Genomic DNA, 27396 nt, shown 5'->3' on the forward strand with positions numbered 1-27396 from the left:
ACACACACACACACACACACACACACACACACACACAAAATCAAATCATCATCTGGGCCAGAAAACGGGCATAATAAACATGCTCTTAATGTGAGCAAGATGATGGAACATGTGAGCCGCAGCACCTTAGATGTGAGGTGCAAAGGAGCAAAGGGTACTCCACAAATTACGTAAGTGTCACAGACTCGAACATTCGAAAACAGAAATGTCGATTACAGCCTTTCTGCCATAAATTCCTGGCATAATTGGCCATATATTGCACAGAATTGGCCTTTATAAGTGACAAAGGAGGTCCAAGATTGTCCCATATCAGCGCAGGAGAGAAGGGACCACTTGCATTGTTGGAAATATACCAAATATCATGTACATGTAGAAAAGTCTGTGTTGGAATGACTGGATGATGAATCAACACTGGGAGTACCTAAGAGCCATTGCAGATTGGAGCATGTAGAGCAATCTGATGTGGCGGAGCACACACTGTGTGGGACTGACCACACAGTGAAATTCGCCAACACAGAGAAGAGCTATTACATCCACTTGTTCAGGACAGCTATAAAAATATACAAACATGATAATAGCTTCGACAATAAAGAGAAAGCCTCAAGATAAAAGGATCCTGGATTCCTGTGACATTGCAGGTAGCAAGGGAAGTACCACAGTGTAATGACCACAGAAAAGCTCTTGGAAGTCGGTGTGCCAGGTACATACAATCTACATCCATGAGCTGGACTACAGTCCACCAACATCAATGGACTGCAAGCCACTCGTGCTGTCAAAACATCAGAAAAATATCAAACAAATGCCAGCCAAAGAACCAGAAATAGGAGCCAATAGGCAATTTGTCAACAAGTGGCCATGAACACCATGACAGTTTTGTTTTGTGAGTGTTTCATTCTTTTAGTCACATTGTACCAGTCAGTACCTCGTTATTAGTTACCTTCTGTAGTACCACATTTGCCAGGCTTCTATACCCTTCTTGCTTGTACTGTTTGTTGTCTGCTTTTTTACTTAGGTACACTCCAGACAAATACTTTCAGAAAACACTTCAGAATACTTAAATTTTTATTAAATGTTAACATCTATTTATTGTTCAGGAAACTTTTTCTTCCTACTACTGCTAAACTGCATTATCTTCTTTACTTATGCTGTCATCTCCTACCTTGCAGCCCATGTAGCAAAATTTGTCTGGTAATCCTATTTTTCTAATCTAACTCCCTCAGCATTTCCTGATTTAATTTGACTACAATCAGTTACTCTTCTATAATAAATTGTAATCTGGTTCCTGTACAAGTTATAGGTATATGATTGCCAATAGTAATAAAATAAGTATGAAAACTTTTGAAGTGATGAGCACTTCGAATTCTGTACTTTGAAACCTATTCATGAAGATATCTGTAGCTGGCATCTCGCTGCATTTCGCTGCTATTCACAAATAGCAATTACTGAAGCATACTATTTTCAATCCTACCAGCAACGGCCTTATGCTTAAGCCATGTGTTTTGTTTGCAATAAAGGAGAGTTTTACAGAAGCTGTCAGAAAGTGATATGTAGGCTGTTCTAAGACATTTATGTTGTTATCTTCTTCACTTCATGTTTGTGGATCACATGTGACAAAACTGTAGAGTAAGAAATCAGTGAGTCTGTTTGAGTATGTGTCAAGCATAACTACACTCTTAACACTAGTTATTGTAGAGGTGAGTGTATCATGACGATATAATTAACTATAGGCTATGGTGAATTGATATGCACGTGATAAATGGACCATATGCAAACACTTGACAACATGTAACATATGATGACAGTTTGTTACACAATGTCATTTGGCTTCCTGTTGTTGCACATGTCCCATAGCAAATATCACAAAATGCTGTTTCAGTACTGACAGAATCTTATAAACTGCGAAAAAATGCCGACTATGTTGTATTAAAATTTGATCTTAATCTTCCTGTACATTGTAATTTTGCAGAATATGAATTAGGATGTTTGTATGCAAAACTTGCCAAGCTGATTATATTTTTTTTTCAAGTGTACCATATTTTAAAAAAATGGTATGCAACTTTTTAGACACAAAATGAAATGAATTTTGATGTGAGGATCGGTAATATAACAACTCCAGCCATTGATTAACACCATAGCTTCAAAGTTGAGTGTGTGGCCTTCAACAGAGAAAAACAATTGACGTCCGGTACAAGATGCACGAAACTGGGTAAAATAATTTACAAAGTTTTAATAACTGATGATATGAATTGAAGTCTTATGGAGACAGATTTAGGACTAGTGAATGTGGACGGCCTTTAAATTACTCACAAGCATCTATTAGTATCAGCATGAACTTTGATATAAAGAAAGTTGCAAATGCACACTCAGTAAAAACTGAATGTAAACCATGGCAGACTGGTAGCTTACCTGATTGTTGACTGATACTGATACATTTAATAGACCTGCTTTGGTGAGGATGTAAGTGGTAACTATCACTACAAAAGCATGTATGCATTTCCCCCTCCCTTATTTTCAAGTGATGATGTTCCTGATAGATTGCTTGATGTTGCAGGCTTGAAATCAGAAGTAGTCACCAAAGCCACATGACTATCTGTGTTCTCAGCAGTACCTGTAACATTAAAGTTCCAGCTTCTTTTCTACTTACTGCAGAGATTGTCAGATATGATGTGCCATATAACCAGAATGCTTTTAGCAATTCATTACAAATTTATCCACCAGGAATAAATTACTGCACTGGCTCTCATGTTTTATGTATAGATGCAATTGCTTTTTAATTATTTACTCCTAGCTGTGGAACAAGGCAGCAAGTTGTTTAAAGTGCAACAAAAGATAACAATGTCTGTTATGGAGTTGGCCATGCTCTTACCATTAATGTTTTCTAGTCTGTGAAAGTTTGTGAAATAGAAGAGTGTTCATGTGAAATATTCTGCAGAAACATTTTCTTTCATGTATTTTCACCTACAACTTATTATTTTATACAGATAATTATGGGAATGCATTTCTTTCTCATACAGGTTGAGGCAGTTTCAAAAATGGACAATTGGAAAAATGCCACATCCATCTATGAATTCACAGCCAAAGATATTCATGGCAAAGAAGTGTCATTGGAAAAATATAGGTATTTATTTTGATTACTGACCAGTTGATCTGTTGTTAATGTCTCACATATACTTTTGAGGCCAGAACTCCAAAATTTTGTTTGAAACAACAACAAAAAAAACTTTTTTTTCCCAAATAGAGCTTACTTGAACCAACATTTGATCACTATGGGTGTTGCTTTTCTCAACTTCAGCCAAAAATTTCTCAACTTCAGGCAAAAATGCTGTTTTCCACCTAAAGGTTGTTTTGGAACTAGTTTCTATTTCTACTATTGATTTAATTTATTTATTCAAACGGAGATCACCACACAAAGATGTATGATTTGCCACAATAATACAGTGAAAAGAAATAGCTCAAAATGTACAAGCACACAGGATATACAATGTATTTTTGTGAGGATAAGACAGGTGGACTACTGTAGTTTTGAGGAAGTAACCATCCTAGCATTTACCAGAAATGGTTTGGAAAATATGATACCTTTAACATTATGTGGTAATCTCCATTGTCATTGTCTTCTTTTCAGGTAATCATAGAATGTCAGTGAAATTCGTAATTTTTATTTTATTTTTAAAAGTAAAGTTAATTAATAAAGAAGCAGCAAAAAAGACCACTTTCTGTGTTATTTTCATAGCAAATTCTGATATTATTTTTCTGACAATTTTGGTTCTGTTTTGTGGTGGCTTCTTTTTCATTTTTGTTTCTTACTTCTGTCTTGGTAACAGATAAGAAATAATGATATTTAGTAAAAAAATGTAAGTGCAAAAGCAAATTCAGTTAAGTTGAACACAAGCCAGTTATTAACCAACCAGTGACAGTGAATTAAGTCAGTGAATAGTGGAGTTAACCATCCTGAGAAAAGGTTACAACTGAACATTAGGATCATGTGTCCATCTATAGACCCTGACATGACATCCAGTGTCAGTGACAAAATATCTTCAGAGAGAATGTTCAGTGCATCTGATGTGGAAATTCTGTTATGTTGGTGTTGCATGTGAATATTATTATTTAAATGCAAGGGAGAATATCTGATGATCTGTAATGCGTGAACAGGTCTTAGTTTCCCTTATGCTTTCAATGAGTATTTAAAAGCTGCATCACAGTGACTCCCATCATGTGGTGAAAAGAAGTACAGAACTGTAATTGATGAGGAACTTCATTTCCAGAATTAACATGTAGTTATGCAGGTAATATGCCTGGATTTAGTGCTATCTAGCAAGCAAAATTATGGCTCTCCTGAAATCAGATACCAGCTACATTCAATACATTTTGTAACAAATTAGAAGCCACCATTGCTACTTAGTGATAAACGTAAACCTGATTTTGCCAACTTCTGCTGTCATTTTCAGAATGATTCTACATGCAAATGGAAAAAAAGTGAAATTTCGTGATGTTATCTTCACATTGTTTCATTAAAACAATCATTTCAAATAACACACCGTGCTATTGTTAAATGAAAGTTTAAGTCTACCTGTTGCATGCACCTCTCTATACACACCACAGTACAGTATTATCATAAATTTCGGCTCTCTATACACACTGCAGTACAGTATTATCATAAGTTTCGGTGACTGGTATGATAGCACCAGCATGCACTGAGGGATAGGTGCTTTTATATGAAAGTATACTAAATTTAATTGTAGTAATCTATTCAATGTTTTGTGCTCAAACTATTTGTGAAAGGATAGAATGTAGAAACTGAAGAAGTGATGCAGACTGCAAAAATAAATGCATATCTACTGGAAGAGGACAAGGACAGGTATGCAATTGACATTTCAAACAGATTTGCTGCTGTGGAAGAAGAGGAAGGTGTTATAGACAAGTTATAGTCCACACTCAAGATCTAAGTCAAACACACCACAGATGAAGTGCTGAAACCGTTGTAGAAAAAGAAGAAGCGTAAAGGATGGTTCAACGATAAGTGTAGATCATGCCGTCAACAAAAGCAAAGTGGCCAAAGTGTTATGGCTGACAAACAAACAAGATGAAAGAATAAGGTTGGGATACATGGAGGCAGCTAGTGAAGCATGGGAAGTTCTCTGACCAGAAAAGCAAGAGTATGGTAAGCAGGAACACAACACCGGCAGGAAAGGATTGAACACCGAACAATAAGAGACTTTTACAGAATAGTCAGATTCTTTAAGAACGTATTATAAAAAAAGGATTGACATGATCAAAGGTCCCCTCACAGGGGGCCCACAGTCTGTTTTGTGGGTACGTGTGTGGCGCACTCGGAGCCTCAAACTATTGCAGTCTCCTTCCTTTTTCCAGACTGCACTACTGTCCCTGTTCCTCTCCTTCCCTTTCCTTGCTCCTTTCTCCCTGTCCCCTCTTTTCTCTCTTGGTGGACTTCTTTATATTGACATGGCTATCCTCCCAGCTTTGTTTTGGTATGTGCTATTGTTTAGTTTGCTGTTTCCATCTTCTTTTGGGTATTTTTGGTCCCCTTCGGGTTTGACCTCCATTTACAACGTTTTCCGTTCAGTGTGAGCCATTTGGGGATGAACTCCCAACCTAGTTTCCATGTTGCAGGCTCCTCTCCCCCTCCCCTCCCTTTTCCCTTGCACCCTCTCCCCCTTCCTGCTAGGTCACCAGCATGGTTGCTAGTCCGTGTGGTGGTCCTGTTGAGTACACACTTGGCTAAGCCCTCTGACAGCACAGAGATCACACTACTGGTACCTGAGCTGTTAATGCCTCATGTATGCCAAGGAGTCGATGCTCATCACTTTGGGGTATCAGAACTCCTGGCAATGGCCGCCATGCCAGATGGCCCTTGCTGTAACTGGGTGGCACCCACGGGCCGAGCCCCTGGTCGGAGTGGGTGGTACTGGGGCGGACGCCTTGTACATTAAGCGACAAAAGCTGCAACATTGTGGCCATTCTTGGCCGTCTCTGAGTGATAGAAGACATGGTACTCCTGATCCTTTGGCCTTCCTATCCCTGGCCACCCCCTGGGAAGAGGGTCAACCTCACCAGTTTGGGTTGAAACCTTTCCCTCGGTACCTGATTTGTACCGGGACAGGTGGCAAAAGTTTTGTCATGACCAAGCCTTTGTTTTTTGTGGAGACGATTGAAGATATGTATGGCGATGTGGAATCCGTGAGTAAAATGCAGTCCTGTTCTTTGCTTATAAAGACATCATCTGCTGCCCAGTCTGAAGCCCTGCATGCTTGTGACCATCTTGGTGACGTCCCAGTCTCGGTTGCACTCCACCAATCTTTGAATTCGGTACAGGGAATCATCCACCAGGATCCAAATTCCTGGCTGACTTCACTGCAGTCTGCCCATCTCTTCTTTCACAATAGAAGAAGCAGAAACACAGGAACAAGGGCAAGGCCCTTCCAGTACCCCCTGAGGTGCCGCCTTCCCCTCCTCCAGCCAGTGAATCAACAGAGTCTGACCCCGCCTATATGGACAAAACCCCATCCTTATCGGTGACAGATGGCGACTCGGCGGCTTGAGGCATGACCAGCTCCGGTCCATTCGCTTCCCATTTGGACTCCAGCTTGAGAATCCTCCAGTGGAATTATAATGGCTATTTGCGTCATCCCCGGAGTTGCAGTCCCTTATTTCCTCCTACTCTGCTGCTTGCATTGTTCTCCAGGAGACCCATTCTGTCTTCCACCCTTCTTAGGTTTGATGCTTCCTGTCGAAACCGAATTGGTCCCTTGCAGGCTTCAGGTGGTGTTTGCACCTTGGTCTGCAAGGACATTGTTAGTAAACAGGTTCCCATTCATACCACTCTGGAAGCAATTGCGGTCTGGGTCAATCTGGCCACTCCAATCACAATCTGTAATCTCTACCTCCCGCTTGACAGGCTGCCCATATCTCTTGCCCTAACCACCCTTCAACAACTCCCTTCTACCTTCCTGCTTCTAGGGGATTTCCACAACCCTCTTTGGGGTAGTCACATGACTACTGCCCTGGGCAGGACAGTTGAAGCTGTTCTGGCAGGGCTTGACCTCTGTCTCCTAAACACCGGCACTCCCACACGCTTTAATGTGGCACAAGGCACTTTCTCTGCATTGACCTTTCCATCTGCAGTCCCACCCTTCTTCCCTCCATTCAGTGGGGTGTCCACGATGACTTATTGACAGTGATCATTACCCGATTGTTTTGGCCTTCCTTCAGTATATCTCACTCTGTTACTCTCCCAGGTGCGCCTTGTCTAAATCTGAGTGGTATGCCTTCTCTGCTACCTTCCCCCCTGTACTACCACACAGTAGGATTGATGAGTCTACACAGACATTCTTTCTGCAGCTGTTTCAGCCATCCCTTCTTCCTTGGGTTCCCCCATCAGATAATGTTCCCTTGGTGGACTTTGGAAATTGCTGCTGCCATAAAAAACTGCCACCATGCTCTTCAATGCTTCGAGTGACACCCTTCTACTGCTCTCCTTCTGGTCTTAAAACGATTCCACGCCCGGGTCTCTTACATCGGATTTGCTGGGAACAATATGTGGCTGCCATAGGACTGTGCACACCCCTTCTTCATAAGTCCTGGCGAAACTCAGGCGAATTTTTGACCATCATCCTCCTACTGGCACTGCAGGAATTTCTGTGCATGGTGTTGTCTTTACCCATCCAGACTTTGTCGCAGAGCATTTCACTCAACACTTTGCCCAAGCCTCTGCATTGACTCAGTATCCGCCCATGTTCCTCCTCAGGAATGACTACCTTGCTCTTTCATTTCTTGCTGCTTGGAGCCTTATAATGCCCCGTTTAGTGAGTGGAGATTCACCAGCGCCCTTGCTCTTTGTCCCGACATGGCTCCTGGACGGATCAGATACATAACCAAATGCTCCAACACTTATCTGTGGGTGGCCACCATAGTATGATTACACTTATCAACAGACTGTGGAGTGAGGGGTTATTTCCTACCCAGTGGCAGGAAAGCATTGTTATTCCGGTGTTGAAGACTGGGAAGCCACCTTTTCGGTTGGATAGCTACCGTCCAATTAGCCTTACCAACATCCTCTGCAAGTTCCTTTGAACGCCTGGTGAGTCGGCGGCTGTTTTGGATCGTGCAACCTTTTGTCATAGACTCAAGATGGCTTTTGATGTGGCCGCTCTACAGTGGATAACTTGCTCCACCTGGAGTTTGCTACCTGGTTGGCTTTTGCCCATCGGCATTCCCTCATTGTAGTCTTCTTTGACATGCATAAAGCCTAAGAGACCACCTGACGCCACCACATCCTCACCACCCTTCACAAATGGGGCCTTTGTGGCGCTCTACCCATTTTTATCCATAACTTTCTTTCTTGTCACTTTTTCCGGGTCCAAGTTGGCTTCTTCCATGACACTTCCTATCGGAAAGAAAATGGGGTTTCACAGGATTCCATGCTGAGCGTCCCTCTTTCTCATCGCCATTAATGGACTGGTGGCAGCTGCTGGGCCGACAGTGTCCCACTCTTTGTATGCTGCCGATTTTTGTATGTGTCATTTCCTCCATCTCGGGTGCTGCAGAATGCCGTCTACAGGGGAAAATCTACTGGACACAATCTTGGGCTCTCTCCCATGGCTTTCAGTTTTAGGTGGCCAAGTCATATGTCATGAATTTCTGCCGTTGCCTTACAGTCCATCCCCATCCAGACCTGTTCCTCGATGGCAGATCCGTTGAAGTGGTGGACACCCATATCTTCCTGTGTCTGGTCTTCAGTGCCCAGTTGACATGGCCCCCTCATATTTGCCAGCTGAAGAGGGTGTGCTGGTTACATCTCAATGTTCTTAGATGTCTGTGCAGTACCACCTGGGGTGCAGACTGCTCTATTCTCCTGCCATTGTACAAAACACTGTTCCAGTCTTGTTTAGACTACGGGAGTCCTGTCTATGGTTCTGCATCACCTTTGAAATTGTGAATAATAGACTCCATCCACCACTGTGGGGTACGACTTGCGACTGGTACCTTCCGGACTAGCCCCGTGATTAGCCTTCTCGCAGAGGCGGGGATTCCACCGCTGCGAGTTTTGCGCCAACAACACCTGATATCCTATGCGCCCGCATTCGCTGCACCCCAAACCACCATAATTATGGTCTCCTTTATCCAGACACAGAGATCAACCTCCCGCAGCGGCGGCAGCAGTCACAATTAGGCTTCCCGTGGCTGCCCGCATTCAGTCGCTCTTTTCTGAGCTCCAGCACTTCCCTTTACCGCCTCTTTTCTCCACTGATGCACATACCCCTCTGTGGTGTGTGTCTCAGTCACAGCTCTGTCTTGATCTCTCCATTAATTCAAAGCATTCTCTCTCTCCAGAGGCCCTTTGCCACCAATTCTACTGTCTCCTCAGTTCATTCCAGGGTTCAGAAGTGATTTATACTGATAGCTCCGTGGTTGCTGGTCACACTGGCTAAGCTTACATCTATGCGAGACACACACAACTTTATTCCTTGCCAGATGACTGTAGTGCAGAATTGGTAGCCATCTTGCACTCGCTGATCCGTGTCTGCCTCTGCTCAGGACTGTCCTTCACCATCTGTAGTGACTCCTTGAGCAGCTTGCAAGCTATTAGCCATTGCTTCCCTCGCCAGGGTCATAGTTATCCAGGACTCCCTTTCTCTCCTTGATCAACATGGATGCTCAGTGATTTTCATTTTGACCCCAGGCCATGTTGGGATACCTGGCAATGAACTTGCTGATCGATTGTCTAAATTGGCTACTAACGGACCATCTCTTGCTATTGGCATTCCAGAAATAAACCTTCGCTTGGCATTACCTCATCAGGTTTGGGGACTTTGGAATGCAGAATGGCACACTCAGGGCGATAAAGGATTCTACAACCATGTGGCAGTCCTCCTTACGGGTCTCTCGTAAAGAGTCTGTCGTCCTTTGCCGGCCTCGCATCGGCCATACTTGGCTGACTCACGGTTATCTCCTCCGTCATGAGTACCCTCCTCTGTCGTCATGGATCGATGTTGACTGTAGTTCACCTCTTACTGGACTGTCCTAACTTTGCTGTCGTGCAACAGTCTTTTAGCTTTCCTGACTCGCTACCTCTTCTGTTAGCTGACAAAGCCTCAGCGGCTGATCTAGTTTTATGATTTCATCGTGATGGTGATTTTTATTGCTTTATTTAAGGGTGGATTCTTCAACTTTATCAGTGGGTGGAGGGGATGGCAGGCCGTCTTACTCCACCCTTCGCCCTGATTGGACTGGCTTTGACTGGGCTTGGTGGTTCATCCCTGCCCTCTGCCTTCCCTTTCCTTTTTTTGTGGCGTCTGTTTTATCTTGAGTGTCTATCTTGACTACCTGTGCTTTTTCCTTCATGCCCCTGTCATTAGTCACTTTCTATCCCTCCTCTCTTCTGCCCTCTTTATTCCTTCTCGGTCAATAATTTGTAATTTTATGGCCATTGTAATTCACTCTTATAGTGTGAGATTTTATCGGTTTCAGTAATTCCAAGGTTGGAGGGACTGATGACCATGTAGTTTGGTCCCTTCTCCAATCCCACCAACCATCCAATGATCAAAGGTCAAGCACGACAAATGATAAGAGATGAAATGAAAGCTATGGAGGAATGAAAAAACTGACAAACTGCCTATTGGCTTCTGTCTCGGGTTCTTCGGCCGACATTCGTCTCATGATGTCTCTGATGTTTTGCCAGCATGAGTGACTGGCATTGTCAAAGCTTCATTTTCCATTGCTGGTGGTGAACTGAAGCCAAACTCATGGCTGCAGTCTATGCACCTAGTGCACCAAGCGGTCATTCGTTGCAGTATGAGAAGCCAGCATTCATTTACCTTGAGTCCTTCTTCTTTCTTGTTGAAGCTATTCCCATGTTTCTGTATCTCTATAGCTTCTCTGAACAAGCAGGTGTGATAGTTCTTCTCTATAGACAGAACTTCTGTGTCGGTGAATTGTACTATGTGGTCGGTCTCACACAGTGCGTGCTCTGCAACGGCCGATTTCTCCACCTGCCCAAACTTGCAATGTCTCTTATGTTCTTTGATCCTGGTATTAATTGATCGTCCTGTCATTCTGACATAAACTTTTCTGTATGTGCATGGTATGCTGTACATTTCCGACATTGCAAGTGTGTCCCTTTTTCTCTTTGCCAACCTAAAACACTCTTTGATCTTCTTTGTTGTTTTTAAAATAGTCTTTATGCCATGTTTGTGCAATATATGGCTGATTCTGTCCGTCACTCTGGGAATGTAAGGCAGAAAGGCAGTACCCGACATTTCTTTTTCTGATTTGTAATTTCACCGAGTGTTTGGCTCTGTTACACTTCTAATATAACTTGTGGAGTACCCATTGCTGTTCAGAACACTTTCCAGGTGTTGCATCTTGCGTCTGAGGTGCTTTGATGTTGTTTCTTTGTTTGTGTAAGTGCCACTCAGTGACACTCTGGAGCCTATCTGTTCCATTTTCCCACAAGACATCACAAAGTCCTTTGATGCATGTCTCACCATGACCTATTACACATGGAATGGAAATTTCTACAAACAGCTGGAAGTATTCCTCTTAGCCCAGTTATGCCCAACTTCTTCATGGAACATTCCGAAAGACACTAGACTAAGCAACTTGTAAACCTAAAGTGTGGTACAGATATGTCGATGATACTTTTGTTGTGTGAAGCCATGAAGAACAGCTCGGTGACTTCATAAGACGCTTGAACAGCCTCATGCCAACATAAAATTCACCAGGCAAGTAGAAAAAGACAAAAACTACAATTTCTAGATGTGCGGGTCACAAAGGATGGTGAAAACATGGGACACAGCATGTATTGAAAACTGGCACACATTTGCCGATACTTGCACAAACTATAAAACCACCACCCAAGACAGAAAAGAGGCATGATTAATATGCTCGTAGCATGAGCAGGACGAATATGTGAGCTGCAGCACCTCAGATGCGAAATGCAACACCTGGATAGTGTTCTGAGGCGCAATGGGTACTCCACAAGTTATATTAGAATTTTAACAGAGCCAAACACTCAGCAAAGTGACAAATCAGAAAAAGAAATGTCACGTATGGCCTTTCTGCCATACATTCCCAGAGTGATGTACAGGATCGGTCGTATATTTCACACACACAGCATAAAGACTATTTTCAAACCGACAAAGGAGATCAAAGAATGTCTTAGATCGGCAAAGGAAAAAAGGGACCCACTTGAAATGTCGGGAATATACCCCATACCATACATGTGCGGAGAAGTTTGTCAGAATGACTGGATGATCAATGAACAGCAGGATTAAAGAACATAAGCGACGTTGCAGGTTGGAGCAGGTGGAGAAATTGACCGTTGCAGAGCACACGCTCTGTGAGACTGACCACATAATAAAATTCGCCGACATGGAAGTTCTGGCTGTAGAGAAGAGCTATCACACCCACTTGTTCAGAGAAGCTATAGAAATACAGAAACACGGGAACAGCTTCAACAAGAAAGAAGAAAGCCTCAAGGTAAATGGAAGATGGCTTCCTATGCTGCAGTGAATGACCATTGCAGGTAGCAAGAGGAGAAATGACAGCTGAGAAACCCTTGGACGTTGGAGTGCCAGGTACATATAGTCTGCTCAGTTCCAGTCCACCACCAGCAAAGGAGGGTGAAGCTTTGACAACGCCAGCTGCTCGTGCTGGCGAAGTGTTAGAAAAATCGTCAGACGGATGTCGACGAAGAACCTGAGACAGCAGCCTATAGGCAGTTTGTCAACAAGTGGTCATGAAAGCATTAACAATTTTGTAATGAAAAAACTATATTGATAATCTCCTGAATGTGGATGACACTATCAACAACATTGCAACAACCACATTTGATGAAGAAGAAGAAGAAGAAGAAGAAGAAGAAGATTTGTACAGAGAAGATAGAGGAACAATACCAACAGCAGAGAATGAACTGCTAACCATGGAAGAGGTAGGAGAAGCCATAAAAATGCTGAAGAGAGGAAAGGCACCAGGAATTGATGGAATACCTGCAGAGATTCTGAAAGAGGGAAGAGATATCCTACAAGGGAAAGTGGCACTCTAATCTGTTTAATTTGGAGGAGAGAAAGGATTCCCAGAAGAATGGAAGTAGTCTGTCAACTGCACAATACTAAAGAAAGGAGATACAAAGAGATTGCTACAGCTATAGAGAAATTACCTTACTGTGCCCAACTTATAAGATCCTAAGCATGTTGCTGCTGAAGTGGCAGGAGGTACTTGGATTCCAGCAAGTGGGGTTTAGAAAGGGAAAATCAACAATAGACCAATTAAATATACTAAGGCAAATGCTATCAATGAGTTGGGAGTTTCACAGAGACGTTCATTGTCTTCTTGTGGACTTCCAAAAAGCATATGATAGTCTGAACAGGCGAGCAATATGGCAAGAACTGATAAAAGGGTGCAGGTTCCTAGGAAATTAACAGAACTAACACAGGTGTGTATATAAGAGACAACATGCACAATGAATGTGAAAAGAAAGATGTGAGTGAAATTAGAGGTGAAGACTGGAGTGTGACAGGGAGACTGCTTCACCTCCCTTTTGTTTAATCTGGTTCTAGGAAGAGCACAGAGAAAGGTAACAAGTGTGGAGAAAGGAGCAACACCCTCACCTCTGTGGATGAAGTAGTTTTAATAGTGTAGAATGAGTAGCAAGGTCTGATTCAGGTGGCAAGAGTGTTAATGGAAGAGGCAGTTAGATCAGGACCAAAGATGACTGTGGATAAGAGCAAATACCTCATAGTGAGTGGAGAGAACAATGACGGACTTTTAGATGTACATGATAGAACCTTTGAAACGATGAAAGAGTTCAGTGAAAGGGATGAGACAGACCAAAAAACAATAGCAAGAATCCAGGCAGGTTTAGTATTTGGTAAGCTGCTGAAGTCCCAGCTTCTATTGAGATCCACGAAGTTTAGGATCTACAAGACAGTAATACAACCTGTCATTCTATATAGAGCAGAGACTTGGACTATGACATAAGATAGAAATAAAACTCCTGGCATTTGAGACTGCTTTTCTGAGACAGATTTTGGGGCCAACATAGGATGGAGACGACTGGAGAAAAAGGAAAAACTGTGAAATGCAGGAGTTGTGCAAGTAACTGGACATTGTAGCAATGATTACAGAGAAGAGACAGGTGATATGGGCACATAATGTGTCGGTGAAGGTTAGATCACTAGGCAGTTGGTGAAGGAACATCAGAGGCAACATACAGAGTTAGATTGACAGGGTCAGAGAGGATATGTGTATGGTGGGACTAACTGGAGAAGACTACATGGATTGAGATAGATGGGGGAGGCTGATTGGCAGGCCAAAAACAGACTGTGATTTGTGTGGCCAATCTACTAAGTTAGTCAGTTCAATGTTTTGTCAGTAAGGCAATGAATTGAGAAGGTGGAAACTGAGGAGGCACTGCTGAATTGCTTTTTGTGCACTGTATATTGGGAAGAACAGCTGTGTTAAAATTATTTAAAATTCCATCTTCCTTTAGCTAATAATTTTTGATGAGAGTTGGGTATAGTCCACAACCCTTTTCTGAGTGATAATACTTTTTTTGTTATAAAAACAGTTAGTTCAAATCGTAAAAATACTTTAATTATGGGAAAGATTGGATAAAGAGCAGGATAGATTATTATAATGGAAAAATGAAGAAGACAAAATATAAGGAGACTACTATTTTGGAAGGTATGACATTATTGGAGAAGATATCTCCCGTTGTCTTTCCCCAACCTGGTTTAGCTGACCCGTTACAGGGGTTACACTTAAGTGTAACATGGAATCTGGACAGTGGTGCTACATGGTATGCTTCTTGCTGTAGAGCTAAAAGTTAAATCGAGTGTCAGCACAAATCTCAGCATCAGTCACAGAGAGAACACTGTAAATTTGGTTTTGTAGCCTGACTTATCCACAAAGTATCACCAAGGCACATAGTTTAATTAAATCTGTTTTAAAATACTTTATCCATGCTTGTGGTAACTAAACAGTGAATGACTGGCATCGCAGAACAGAGTGGTCTTACTATAAGAAAGTTTAATTCTTGTATAGTTATATTTTATTGTTACTTATTAGTGCGAGAATTCATTTCTATATCAGTGTTACCATTTTCTGCAAAAATATTTAGCACTGAAAACTGATTAGTTCTAAGATACTTTTTCGGAAAAGGGAGTTTGGCATCATATACAGATTCTGTTTTGTACAGATTTTAATAAGTGTATTGAACTCGTTTTTGTGTCATTTGCTGTCTGCTTTAATGAAATCTACTATACATTTTCAACTGTTTTTGTGTTTGTGATTAGAGGGCATGTTTGTATTATCGTAAATGTGGCATCAGAATGTGGATATACGGCAACACACTACAAAGAGCTAGTTGAACTTCATGAGAAATATGCAGAGTCAAAAGGACTTCGAATATTAGCATTTCCCTGCAACCAGTTTGGTCATCAGGTATGTTTGCACAGAACTTCTGGAGTTTGTTGCTATTATTCTTTGTTGATATGTACCACGAACATTGTTGATCGTAATACTTTTGTTTTCTGTGACTTAAGAAAAAAGGGCATCAATTTGTTCCAATGATGTTGTATTTCTCCCTACCTCAGACAGTACAAGAACCACTATTATGATATAGAGAATATTTCAAGCCATTTTGGGTCCCGGCAGTAATCATAATCATCATCATCATCATCATCATTATCATTTACGACTGATTATGCCTTTCAGCATTCAGTCTGGAGTATAGCCCCTTAGAAAATTCCTCCACGATCCCCTATTCAGTGCTAACATTGGTGCCTCTTCTGATGTTAAACCTATTACTTCAAAATCATTCTTAACCGAATCCAGGTACCTTCTCCTTGGTCTGCCCCGACTCCTCCTACCCTCTACTGCTGAACCCATGAGTCTCTTGGGTAACCTTGCTTCTCCCATGCGTGTAACATGACCCCACCATCTAAGCCTGTTCGCCCTGACTGCTACATCTATAGAGTTCATTCCCAGTTTTTTTTTTTATTTTATTTTATTTTCTCATTGTGGGCACCCTCGTGCCATTGTTTCCATCTACTAGTACCTGCAATCATTCTAGCTACTTTCATATCCGTAACCTCAACCTTGTTGATAAGGTAACCTGAATCCACCCAGATTTCGCTCCCATACAACAAAATTGGTCAAAAGATTGAATGGTGCACAGATAACTTAGTCTTGGTACTGACTTCCTATTTGCAGAAGAGAGTAGATCGTAGTTGAGCGCTCACTGCATTAGCTTTGCTACACCTCGCTTCCAGTTCTTTCACTATGTTGCCATCCTGTGAGAATATGCATCCTAAGTACTTGAAACCGTCCACCTGTTCTAACTTTGTTCCTCTTATTTGGCACTCAATCCGTTTATATCTCTTTCCCACTAACATTACTTTCGTTTTGGAGATGCTAATCTTCATACCATACTCCTTACATTTCTGATCTAGCTCTGAAATATTACTTTGCAAACTTTCAATCGAATCTGCCATCACAACTAAGTCATCCATGTATGCGAGACTGCTTATTTTGTGTTCACATATTTTAATCTCACCCAGCCAGTCTATTGTTTTCGACATATGACCCATAAATAATATGAATAACAGTGGTGACAGGTTGCAGCCTTGTCTTACCCCTGAAACTACTCTGAACCATGAACTCAATTTACCGTCAACTCTAACTGCTGCCTGACTATCCATGTAAAGACCTTTAATTGCTTGCAAAAGTTTGCCTCCTATTCCATAGTCTCATAGAACAGACAATAACTTCCTCCTAGGAACCCGATCCTGACAACCTCTAAGAGGCCTAAACCCACACTGATTTTCATCCAATTGATCCTCAACTAATACTCGCACTTTTCTTTCAACAATACCTGAGAAGATTTTACCCACAACGCCGATTAAAGAGATACCTCTGTAGTTGTTACAATCTTTTCTGTTTCCGTGTTTAAAGATTGGTGTGATTACTGCTTTTGTCCAGTCTGATGGAACCTGTCCCGACTCCCAGGCCATTTCAGTTATCCTGTGTAGCCATTTAAGACCTGACATTCCACTGTATTTGATGAGTTCCGACTTAATTTCATCCACCCCAGCTGCTTTATTGCACTGCAGTCTATTGACCATTTTCTCCACTTCCTCAAATGTGATCCTATTTCCGTCATCATTCCTATCCCAATCTACCTCGAAATCTGAAACATTACTGATTGTATTTTCACCTACATTGAGCAACTCTTCGAAATATTCCCTCCATCTGCCCAAGGCATCCACAGGATTCACCAGCAGTTTTCCTGACCTGTCCAAAGTACTTATCATTTCCTTCTTACCTCCCCTTCGAAGACTGCTAATTACACTCCAGAATGGTTTTCCAGCAGCTTGACCCATAGTCTCCAACCTGTTTCCAAAGTCTTCCCAAGATTTCTTCTTGGATGCTGCAATTATCTGTTTGGCTTTGTTTCTTTCTTCAACATAACTTTCTCTGTCTACCTGAGTTCTAGTATGTAGCCATTTTTGGTACGTCTTCTTTTTCCTTGTACAAGCTGCCTTGACTGTGTCATTCCACCAAGCTGTTTGCTTCTTCCTGCTTTTACACACTACTGTTCCAAGACAATCTTTAGCCACTTTAGTACTGTATCCCTGTACCTTGTCCATTCCTTTTCCAATGACTGCAATTGACTACATTCAACTACCTGGTACCTTTCTGAGATCGCTGTTATGTACTTGTGCCTGATTTCCTTATCCTGAAGTAAAAAAAAAAGGGGGGGTTGTGAAACATTTAAGAGCACTCTGATCCTGAAGGTAGATGCCAGCAGCCAAATTGATTGTTTAATATTATACAATTGTATAAGTTTTGTCATTTTATAAGCCAAAAAGTATTCTTCATTCCTTAATTATAGATACTGTGTCATAAAACAGTGGTGAAACTTTTTATGTCCGCTGACTCAATTTGCCTATCACAGGACAGTAACATTATAAAATGACTTCAGCTGCAAAATGTTCTTATACAAGTTGTGTTAGCAGATGTACGAGGAATAAAATTTTGTGACTGATGGAATATATTTTGTTTCAAACAGAATTTGACAGAGGAGACTTTGAGTGCAAGTTACATTGACAGTTCACATTGCCAACAGTGCTTTCTGTGGCAAATAATGATTCTTTTCCATAGTACTGCTGTCATGATAATTATGAACTGAAGCTGTGATCTCATATTTGAGCTAACAGTGACTGACATTGTTTTGTAACGTGATGAATGGCTGATAATTAGATAAAAGAAAACTGACTTTAAATTTTAAAAGTTTGAATTGTTGACTGTCACAACATCCAAACATATTATAAAAATGTATGTACAGGTATGTATGTATGTATGTATGTATGTATGTATGTATGTATGTATGTACATCTCCTCCTAAAGCACTGGACCAGTTTCAACCAAACTTGGTTGTTTGTTGGGCAATAATCGCTGTGGGGGGTAAGAACCACCCACCTATCATAATTAAGAAAATATGAAGTCGTAAACAATGAGATTCCTGAAAACTGCTACATCTCGCCTGTCATTTAAATTTTTACCTTCTTTACTGCTAACTCTATTCACAACATATTTCGCAGATAGTATCCACATATGTCACTGAATGTACATACACAAATATATCATTCTACGAATCATTTCAGGAGATGACATATCATAAAGACTGAGATGTGTGTAAAAATGCCACATCATGCATCAAGTTTTAATACTGCTAAGATACTTCTACAGTTGAGTCCACTTGAGGAGATCCCCAACTCCTTTCAGCACTTTCGATAAGCTGTCAACTGCAAAGCACAAATGACTGTAGGCAAAAACAATAGCTGTCTATAAAGCTATGAAGAGGTATTGCCATAGAGATGTTTACAAAATTGTGTTGCAGATAATCTGCACCCTGCATACTGAATCTGTCTGGTATCAGCTCACACCAAGTCTACTGCAGCACATAAAAGCTTTTTACATTAAGAGTATAATGTAAGCTGTGTACAGGAACAGGGGAAGTCAAGGGGGTGTTGTATAGGGAAGTCAAGGGGGTGTTGTATAGGGAAGTCAAGGGGGTGTTGTATAGGGAAGTCGACCTCATTTTGAGCCGCCTTTGCGTGACGTTAACTTTTTTATTGCTTGTAAATGTCGAATAGTTAGGCCATTGTTGAATGTTTCCATTAGTGTTACATTTTATTTTTGTTGCTAAAAGTATAACATCCGAAGAAGAATTCTTCTTGAAAATTGCTCATAGAAACAAGTAAATTTATAATAATTCTTAGATTAGGAAAAAATAAAAGGAAAGAGTACTATCTAAAATATTGGAATTTCAGATCAGTAACACCAGAAAAAACCTGTTTTTTTTATCTTGAGTTTGGGACTCATATTTTCCTTACTGTATTGAGCTAAAGACGAGCACTCTCCAGTTTTCTTATGAGTAAGTGGAAGGCAGAGCTCACCATCTGCAGCATCGTTGACAGAACCGACTGCGGACCTTTGGTGCAGAGCCGGGTGGAGGGTCTGAATCAGAGGCTCAGACGGTTTTGCGACCGTATTGGCTGCAGATTCCTTGACTTGCGCCATAGGGTGGTGGGGTTTCGGGTTCCGCTGAATAGGTCAGGAGTTCACTACACTCAGCTGGCGGCTACACGGGTAGCGGAGGCTGTGTGGCGTGGACTGGGCGGTTTTTTAGGTTAGAAGGCCTCGGGAAAGTGCGGGATGGGCTGCAATGTCAAAGGGTGCTTGGCAATTACAAGACGTGCTTGGATCAAGGAACAGTCGGAATTATAGTTGTAAATTGTTGTAGTTGCGCTGGAAAAGTCCCTGAGCTTCAAGCGCTAATAGAAAGCACAGAAGCTGATATCGTTATAGGTACAGAAAGCTGGCTAAAGCCTGAAATAAGTTCTGCAGAAATTTTTACGAAGTCTCAGACGGTGTTCAGGAAAGATAGATTAGGCAGAATTGGTGGTGGAGTGTTGGTGTCTGTCAGTAGTGGTTTATCTTGTAGTGAAGTCGAAGTAGATACTCTGTGCGAATTGGTGTGGGTGGAGGTTATACTTAACAGCCGAATTAAGTTAATAATTGGCTCCTTCTACCGACCCCCAGACTCCGATGATACAGTTGCGGAACAGTTCAGAGAAAGTTTGAGTCTCGTAACAAATAAATACCCCACTCATACGGTTATAGTTGGTGGGGACTTCAACCTACCCTCGGTATGTTGGCAAAAATACTTGTTCAAAACCGGTGGTAGGCACAAAACGTCTTCCGAGATTGTCCTAAATGCATTCTCCGAAAATTATTTAGAGCAGTTAGTCCACGAACCCACGCGAATTGTAAATGGTTGCGAAAACACACTTGACCTCTTGGCCACAAACAATCCAGAGCTGATAGAGAGCATCATGACTGATACAGGGATTAGTGATCACAAGGTCATTGTAGCTAGGCTCAATACCATTTCTTCCAAATCCATCAGAAACAAACGCAAAATAATTTTATTTAAAAAAGCGGACAAAGTACCACTAGAAGCCTTCCTAAAAGACAATTTCCATTCCTTCCGAACTGACTATGCGAATGTAGACGAGATGTGGCTCAAATTCAAAGATATAGTAGCAACAGCAATTGAGATATTCATACCTCATAAATTGGTAAGAGATGGAACGGATCCCTCGTGGTACACAAAAAAGGTCCGAACGCTGTTGCAGAGGCAACGGAAAAAGCATGCGAAGTTCAGAAGAACGCGAAATCCTGAAGATGGGCTAAAATTTACAGACGCGCGAAATTTGGCACGTACTTCGATGCGAGATGCCTTTAATAGGTTCCACAACGAAACATTGTCTCGAAATTTGGTAGAAAATCCGAAGAAATTCTGGTCGTATGTAAAGTACACAAGCGGCAAGATGCAGTCAATACCTTCGCTGCGCAGTGCCGATGGTACTGTTATCGACGACTGCGCCGCTAAAGCGGAGTTATTGAACGCAGTTTTCCGAAATTCCTTCACCAGGGAAGACGAATGGAATATTCCAGAATTTGAAACACGAACATCTGCTAGCATGAGTTTCTTAGAAGTAGATACCTTAGGGGTTGCGAAGCAACTCAAATCGCTTGATACGGGCAAGTCTTCAGGTCCAGATTGTATACCGATTAGGTTCCTTTCAGATTACGCTGATACTATAGCTCCCTACTTAGCACTCATATACAACCGCTCGCTCACCGATAGATCTGTACCTACAGATTGGAAAATTGCGCAGGTCGCACCAGTGTTCAAGAAGGGTAGTAGGAGTAATCCATTTAACTACAGACCTATATCATTGACGTCGGTTTGCAGTAGGGTTTTGGAGCATATACTGTATTCAAACATTATGAATCACCTCGAAGGGAACGATCTATTGACACGTAATCAGCATGGCTTCAGAAAACATCGCTCTTGTGCAACGCAGCTAGCTCTTTATTCGCACGAAGTAATGGCCGCTATCGACAGGGGATCTCAAGTTGATTCCGTATTTCTAGATTTCCGGAAAGCTTTTGACACCGTTCCTCACAAGCGACTTCTAATCAAGCTGCGGAGCTATGGGGTATCGTCTCAGTTGTGCGACTGGATTCGTGATTTCCTGTCAGGAAGGTCGCAGTTCGTAGTAATAGACGGCAAATCATCGAGTAAAACTGAAGTGATATCAGGTGTTCCCCAGGGAAGCGTCCTGGGACCTCTACTGTTCCTGATCTATATAAATGACCTGGGTGACAATCTGAGCAGTTCTCTTAGGTTGTTCGCAGATGATGCTGTAATTTACCGTCTAGTAAGGTCATCCGAAGACCAGTATCAGCTGCAAAGCGATTTAGAAAAGATTGCTGTATGGTGTGTCAGGTGGCAGTTGACGCTAAATAACGAAAAGTGTGAGATGATCCACATGAGTTCCAAAAGAAATCCGTTGGAATTCGATTACTCGATAAATAGTACAATTCTCAAGGCTGTCAATTCAACTAAGTACCTGGGTGTTAAAATTACGAACAACTTCAGTTGGAAGGACCACATAGATAATATTGTCGGGAAGGCGAGCCAAAGGTTGCGTTTCATTGGCAGGACACTTAGAAGATGCAACAAGTCCACTAAAGAGACAGCTTACACTACACTCGTTCGTCCTCTGTTAGAATATTGCTGCGCGGTGTGGGATCCTTACCAGGTGGGATTGACGGAGGACATCGAGAGGGTGCAAAGAAGGGCAGCTCGTTTTGTATTATCGCGTTATAGGGGAGAGAGTGTGGCAGATATGATACACGAGTTGGGATGGAAGTCATTACAGCATAGACGTTTTTCGTCGCGGCGAGACCTTTTTACGAAATTTCAGTCACCAACTTTCTCTTCCGAATGCGAAAATATTTTGTTGAGCCCAACCTACATAGGTAGGAATGATCATCAAAATAAAATAAGAGAAATCAGAGCTCGAACAGAAAGGTTTAGGTGTTCGTTTTTCCCGCTCGCTGTTCGGGAGTGGAATAGTAGAGAGATAGTATGATTGTGGTTCGATGAACCCTCTGCCAAGCACTTAAATGTGAATTGCAGAGTAGTCATGTAGATGTAGATGTAAGTAAACTGACCAGCAAAGAAAGTTTTTTGTCTGTAGACAATTACTTATCCTATATACCCACAGATCATTTAAACTATTATACACATAAGCTAAATACAAAAGAGAAAACATAGTTAAGAGTTAACTAATTCATAACTAAATTATATGAAAAGGGTAGTTGCTATTCAGCATATAGCAGAGAGACAGTCGCAGATAGGCACAACAAAAAGACACTCAGAAAGTGAGTTTTTGTCCAACAAGGCCTTAGGAAAAAAAGACCGGCGACACACACACACACACACACACACACACACACACACACACACACACACACACACACATTTACGTTGTTTGATTTTTCTTGCAGATATAATTTAACAATGAGTTATAAGTTGTGTACAATGCTCTTTTGTGATGCTTGCTTGCAAACAAGTTAGCTGGTAATACTAAAAATCTGCTGGTTACACTGTTTGTTTGTCTTTTATCAATAGTAATTCCCCTTCCTCCGGCAACGTGCACATATATTTGGCTGATACCAGGATCATAACAGTAATACTGCATTGTAGTATTCTTTATGTTACCCCAGTTGTCTGTTGCCATCTCACCATGTTCAGAGTCCATGTCATAAAAGGAGGTTAGTATTGGTCATCACACATTGTGGACTTAAAATTTTACTATGCACTACATTTTGGAATTACAATTTAGAATTACAGAATAAATATTAACAAATACTTATTAATGTATGTTAAAATTTTTAAAACCTCTTGTTATCCCACGTGAAACTTCACTGTGTTTCTAATTTTCTGAATGGTATTAATTCTAATTTAAAGTTTACAATGATAAAGAGGAAAGAAGTAAAATTTCATTTCTATATGTACATGTATTTAGAAAACTTGATGAAACTTAGGGTACAAAGTCTACGGATAATCCACTGACACAGATACTTTTGCAAAAATTCCTGATCACCATTCCAAGCAGAGAAGAATTACTTTCAGGAGAGAGAAATAGAGTACTACTCCTAAAAGATCTGGGGCTTCTAGTGAGCAAGAACCACTGAAAGGGAAATTTCTCCCACCACTGATAAAAATTGACATGTCATTTCAGCAGTGTGTTAAGGAAACAAAGAATTGACACAGTTTTTAAACTGACAAGAAAAGTGGGTGAATGTTTGAACATTGCAAAGGACTTACACATGCTGTTTGCTACAGTTGGAGTATACAAAATCCCTCACATATTTAGCCAAATGTACATAGGAACTACTAAAAGAAACATTAACACTTGTTTTAAAGAGCAGCCAAACTTGTTTCTCTGATACTGTAGTATTACCAAGGTCCAATCATTAGTGTGCTGGGATGTACAGAGGACATAGAAAATCAAAAGCGCAAAAACAACTTTGAAAGAGGAGGAAGATAGTTATTACATGAGTTGTGGGCCTTAGTGCTAAATAGCAAACTGTTGCATGGTATACCTTGTTGTGATGTTTAACTTTGCCTGTAGAGTGTGCCAGTATAATGTCTTTGTATGTCTAATGTTTGTTTTATTTAAGCAGTTGAAAATCCAGGATGGAATAATGACAATATGAGTCAACATCTCTGCTATATGGTGTTTCATTATATTTGCTACTTCTGACCAGCCCAAGATCTTTTATTCTCTTGCATATGTTTGCACTGTTTTCTAGGAAATGTTTTGTGTATTGTGTTGTAAGAGCCTTTGTTTTTATTGAAGAAATAAATCTCGTTATCATGTAACTTAATTACAGTGTGTTAAACAGGTTATGGGGCCAGAAAAACATGTTGATTTATTGTGATAACATTTCATTTTCTTCGTATAAGTCAAGTCTCCAAAATACAGGGTGATTATAATTAAAGTTAACTTCCAAAACGCCGTACAAATAATACCACTCGTCAGAATGGTGTCAGATTGCTATGAAATATCACCAGAGAAGGGGCGAAAGCATATGGCAGAAAAAAATAATGTGAAAATTGATCAATACATGGTACTGTGTGTGAGAGAATATGTAAATAAAAACTCTTGTCATGTACACAACCCATTGGAGTTGATATAAACATGCCAGGTACACGGCTTATCCTCCTCTCACATCTGAAATGTTCGCCATGACTGTCTGAGTGCAGGATTCTGCTCTGCTTGTAAAGCTGTATTACAAAAATGATGACTGTGCACATATTGCTCTGCAGAAGTTCCAGAAATTGAAGGGTTTGAAAAAATGGTTGGTCCGATGACTGCTGTGAGTCTGGAGAAAATAATTTGGAAATTCAAAAAGACCAGTTCTTTTGGTGTGCAACCAGGTAGAGGGAGGAAACGAATTGATTCGATGTCAGTGGAAGCAGGGGCCGCAGGGGTGACTAGTGGTGGTGTTCAGATGTGTAGTGCACGGAGAATTGCCTGAACATTGGACATACCCGTGAGTACAGTGCATAAAATCCTACGAAATATCCTTCTTTGCTATCCAATCAAAATTAATCATGTGCATGAGTTGCTTCCTGTTGACCTGCTAGCAAGAGACCCCTTTGCTTTAGAATATCTTACTTACTTGGAAGTGGAAAATGATTGGCCATGGAAGATTTTGTGGACAGACGAAGCCCACTTCCATCTGACAGGTTATGTCAGTACACAGTATTGTCAAAATCCACACACAAATCAACCAGTACAACTTCATCCTGAAAAGGTCACTGTTTACGGCATCATTTATCAAAGGGCCATATTTTTTCGAAGAGACAGATACTTCTGGCCCTGTTACCTGTAACGTCACTGGTAAGCAGTGTGAGTGTCTTTTGCACAACCACATCATTCCAGCTCTCCGACAACATGGATATGTGGATGGGATCATATTTTATGCAAGGTGGCACACCTCTGCGCATTGGAAATCCAGTTAAGCAGCTGCTAAAGCACCATTTCAGAAATGCTAGAATTATCAGCTGCCATTTCCCTACAGCCTGGCCATGCCAATCACCTGATTTTAATCCGTATGACTTCTGGCTGTGGGGCTATCTGACAGATGTTCTGTTCAGTGTTCCGATTGCAAACTTAGCTGAATTGAAGGCATGCATTGTGCAACACATGAGCCCGGAAACACTTCAGTTAGTTGTGGAACATGTTGTTTCTTGATTTCAACTTGTTGAAGAAAATGGTGGACAGTGTATTGAACATGTTTTGTGCCAGTCACACAGAAACTAATAATCCGATGTGGTTTTGATTGATGCTTTTTATGCGGTTTTTGGCCTCAGGACAATTAAAAACCGATTTTTCCGATCTGATGTGATATGACCTTGCCGTGATGAGTGGGCTTGCTTAACTAACAGTATCACACCTTTACACCCATACTCCCTGAGTAGTACAGTTAGTTTAATGTCAGATGTACATATTATGCATTGTTGTATGATTCATTTGTCATTTGTAGTCGACCATTATTAAATTATGATGCTTACAGCGCCATCTGTTGCTACATTTTGTAACTGTTTATTTTTCTTCTGCCATACATTTCCTCCCTTCTCCGATAATATTCCGTTGCAATTTGATGTCATTCTGACCAGTGATTGTGTTTCTACAGTGGTTTGAAAGTTTAATTATAATCACCTTGCACATTTCAGTTACATCGAGGGTGGGACTCCAAAGATGAAAAGATAAAAGATGCACCGACCAAAGCTTTTCAGCACCTAAAAATTTGATGGAGGTAATTTTCAGTTATGGAAGCATTAATGAAAGTTATGTAAAGAGCTGAGAAATTGCTACATGTCATTGGCGGAAGTGAAGCAAGGGTGTTGAAGATATAAATGCACAGAACTTTTGGACTCAGCTTAATGCAAAATAAATGCTTTTTATTTCATTTGGTATGATATTTGACCTGCTGCAAACTGTCAAGTGAAGTGGTACTGTAGTACAGCAAATGGTTATGTGAAATTGGCTTAAGATAATCAATGAGCAGCTATCTGCAGTAAATAAATTAGCATTGAAATAACATTCTTTAATTATAGGATGATACTCTATCATACTTTTCCTTAATGTATTAATAGAGTTGAAGCATTAGCACAGTCACTTGCAGTTGTCGGTGAATCAATGGGAGATAAAGACAAAATTCCCAAAGTTTTAGGTGGACTTCGGGCAAAATATGGCTTGTTTTTTACAGCTTACAACTTGTGATGAAAGCAGGCAGACTTTCGGTAATTTAAAAGTTTACTGAAAAAAGAACAGCATTTGTCACATACTGAAGAACTGACAATTGTATTTGCAGCTGTTAATGGCAATCACAAAAGGGATTAAGGTCAGGGTCAGCATCTGAAAAGCAATTTAAGCAAAAGTTCTGTGAATAAAGGTCAAGAACCTAAAGATTAAACTCTGAGTGCAGAAATTGGGAATGTTATGGCTACTAATGACAATACTTGGCTTGCTGATAGTGCTACATCAAAAAGCATGACTTTAGACAAGGAATGGCTTTAATGCTTCAACTACTAGGGAGTTGGAATTTCCTGTTCAAGTAAGGGATAATTCAGTTGTCTATGCTGAAGGTATTGTATCAGTAAAGTTATGGGAACCTTATACATTGGAGGATACATTGTATGTACTTCAGATGGGTTTTTGTATAGTTTCTCAAAAACAAAAGTTATGTCACCTCAGAGTTTCAACAGCTGGACAATTGGTGGGTAGGGCAGGCAGAGGATAAGTGTGAAGTTATTAGGACTGATAGTGGGACAGAGTTTGGTAATGATAAACTTCATAATGATTTCAAGAAGACTGGTATCATACATGAAACCAGTTCACTATATACACCAGATCAGAATGGTAAAGCTGCATGTGCCAC

General features: G+C 41.0%; 1 protein-coding gene across 2 annotated transcripts in view; it reads left to right on the forward strand.

The window, feature by feature from the left end:
* Window positions 1-27396, forward strand: part of LOC126272591 (uncharacterized) — a 61367-nt gene that overhangs the window by 7055 nt on the left and 26916 nt on the right. For both annotated transcript variants that reach the window (XM_049975519.1, XM_049975520.1), the window contains exons 3-4: window positions 3015-3118; window positions 15312-15459. In XM_049975519.1, coding sequence (XP_049831476.1) covers window positions 3015-3118; window positions 15312-15459 — 252 coding nt within the window. The remainder of the gene's footprint in view (window positions 1-3014; window positions 3119-15311; window positions 15460-27396) is intronic.

Source organism: Schistocerca gregaria, chromosome 5 (assembly GCF_023897955.1).
Source record: "Schistocerca gregaria isolate iqSchGreg1 chromosome 5, iqSchGreg1.2, whole genome shotgun sequence".
In the NCBI taxonomy this organism is placed as follows: domain Eukaryota; kingdom Metazoa; phylum Arthropoda; class Insecta; order Orthoptera; family Acrididae; genus Schistocerca; species Schistocerca gregaria.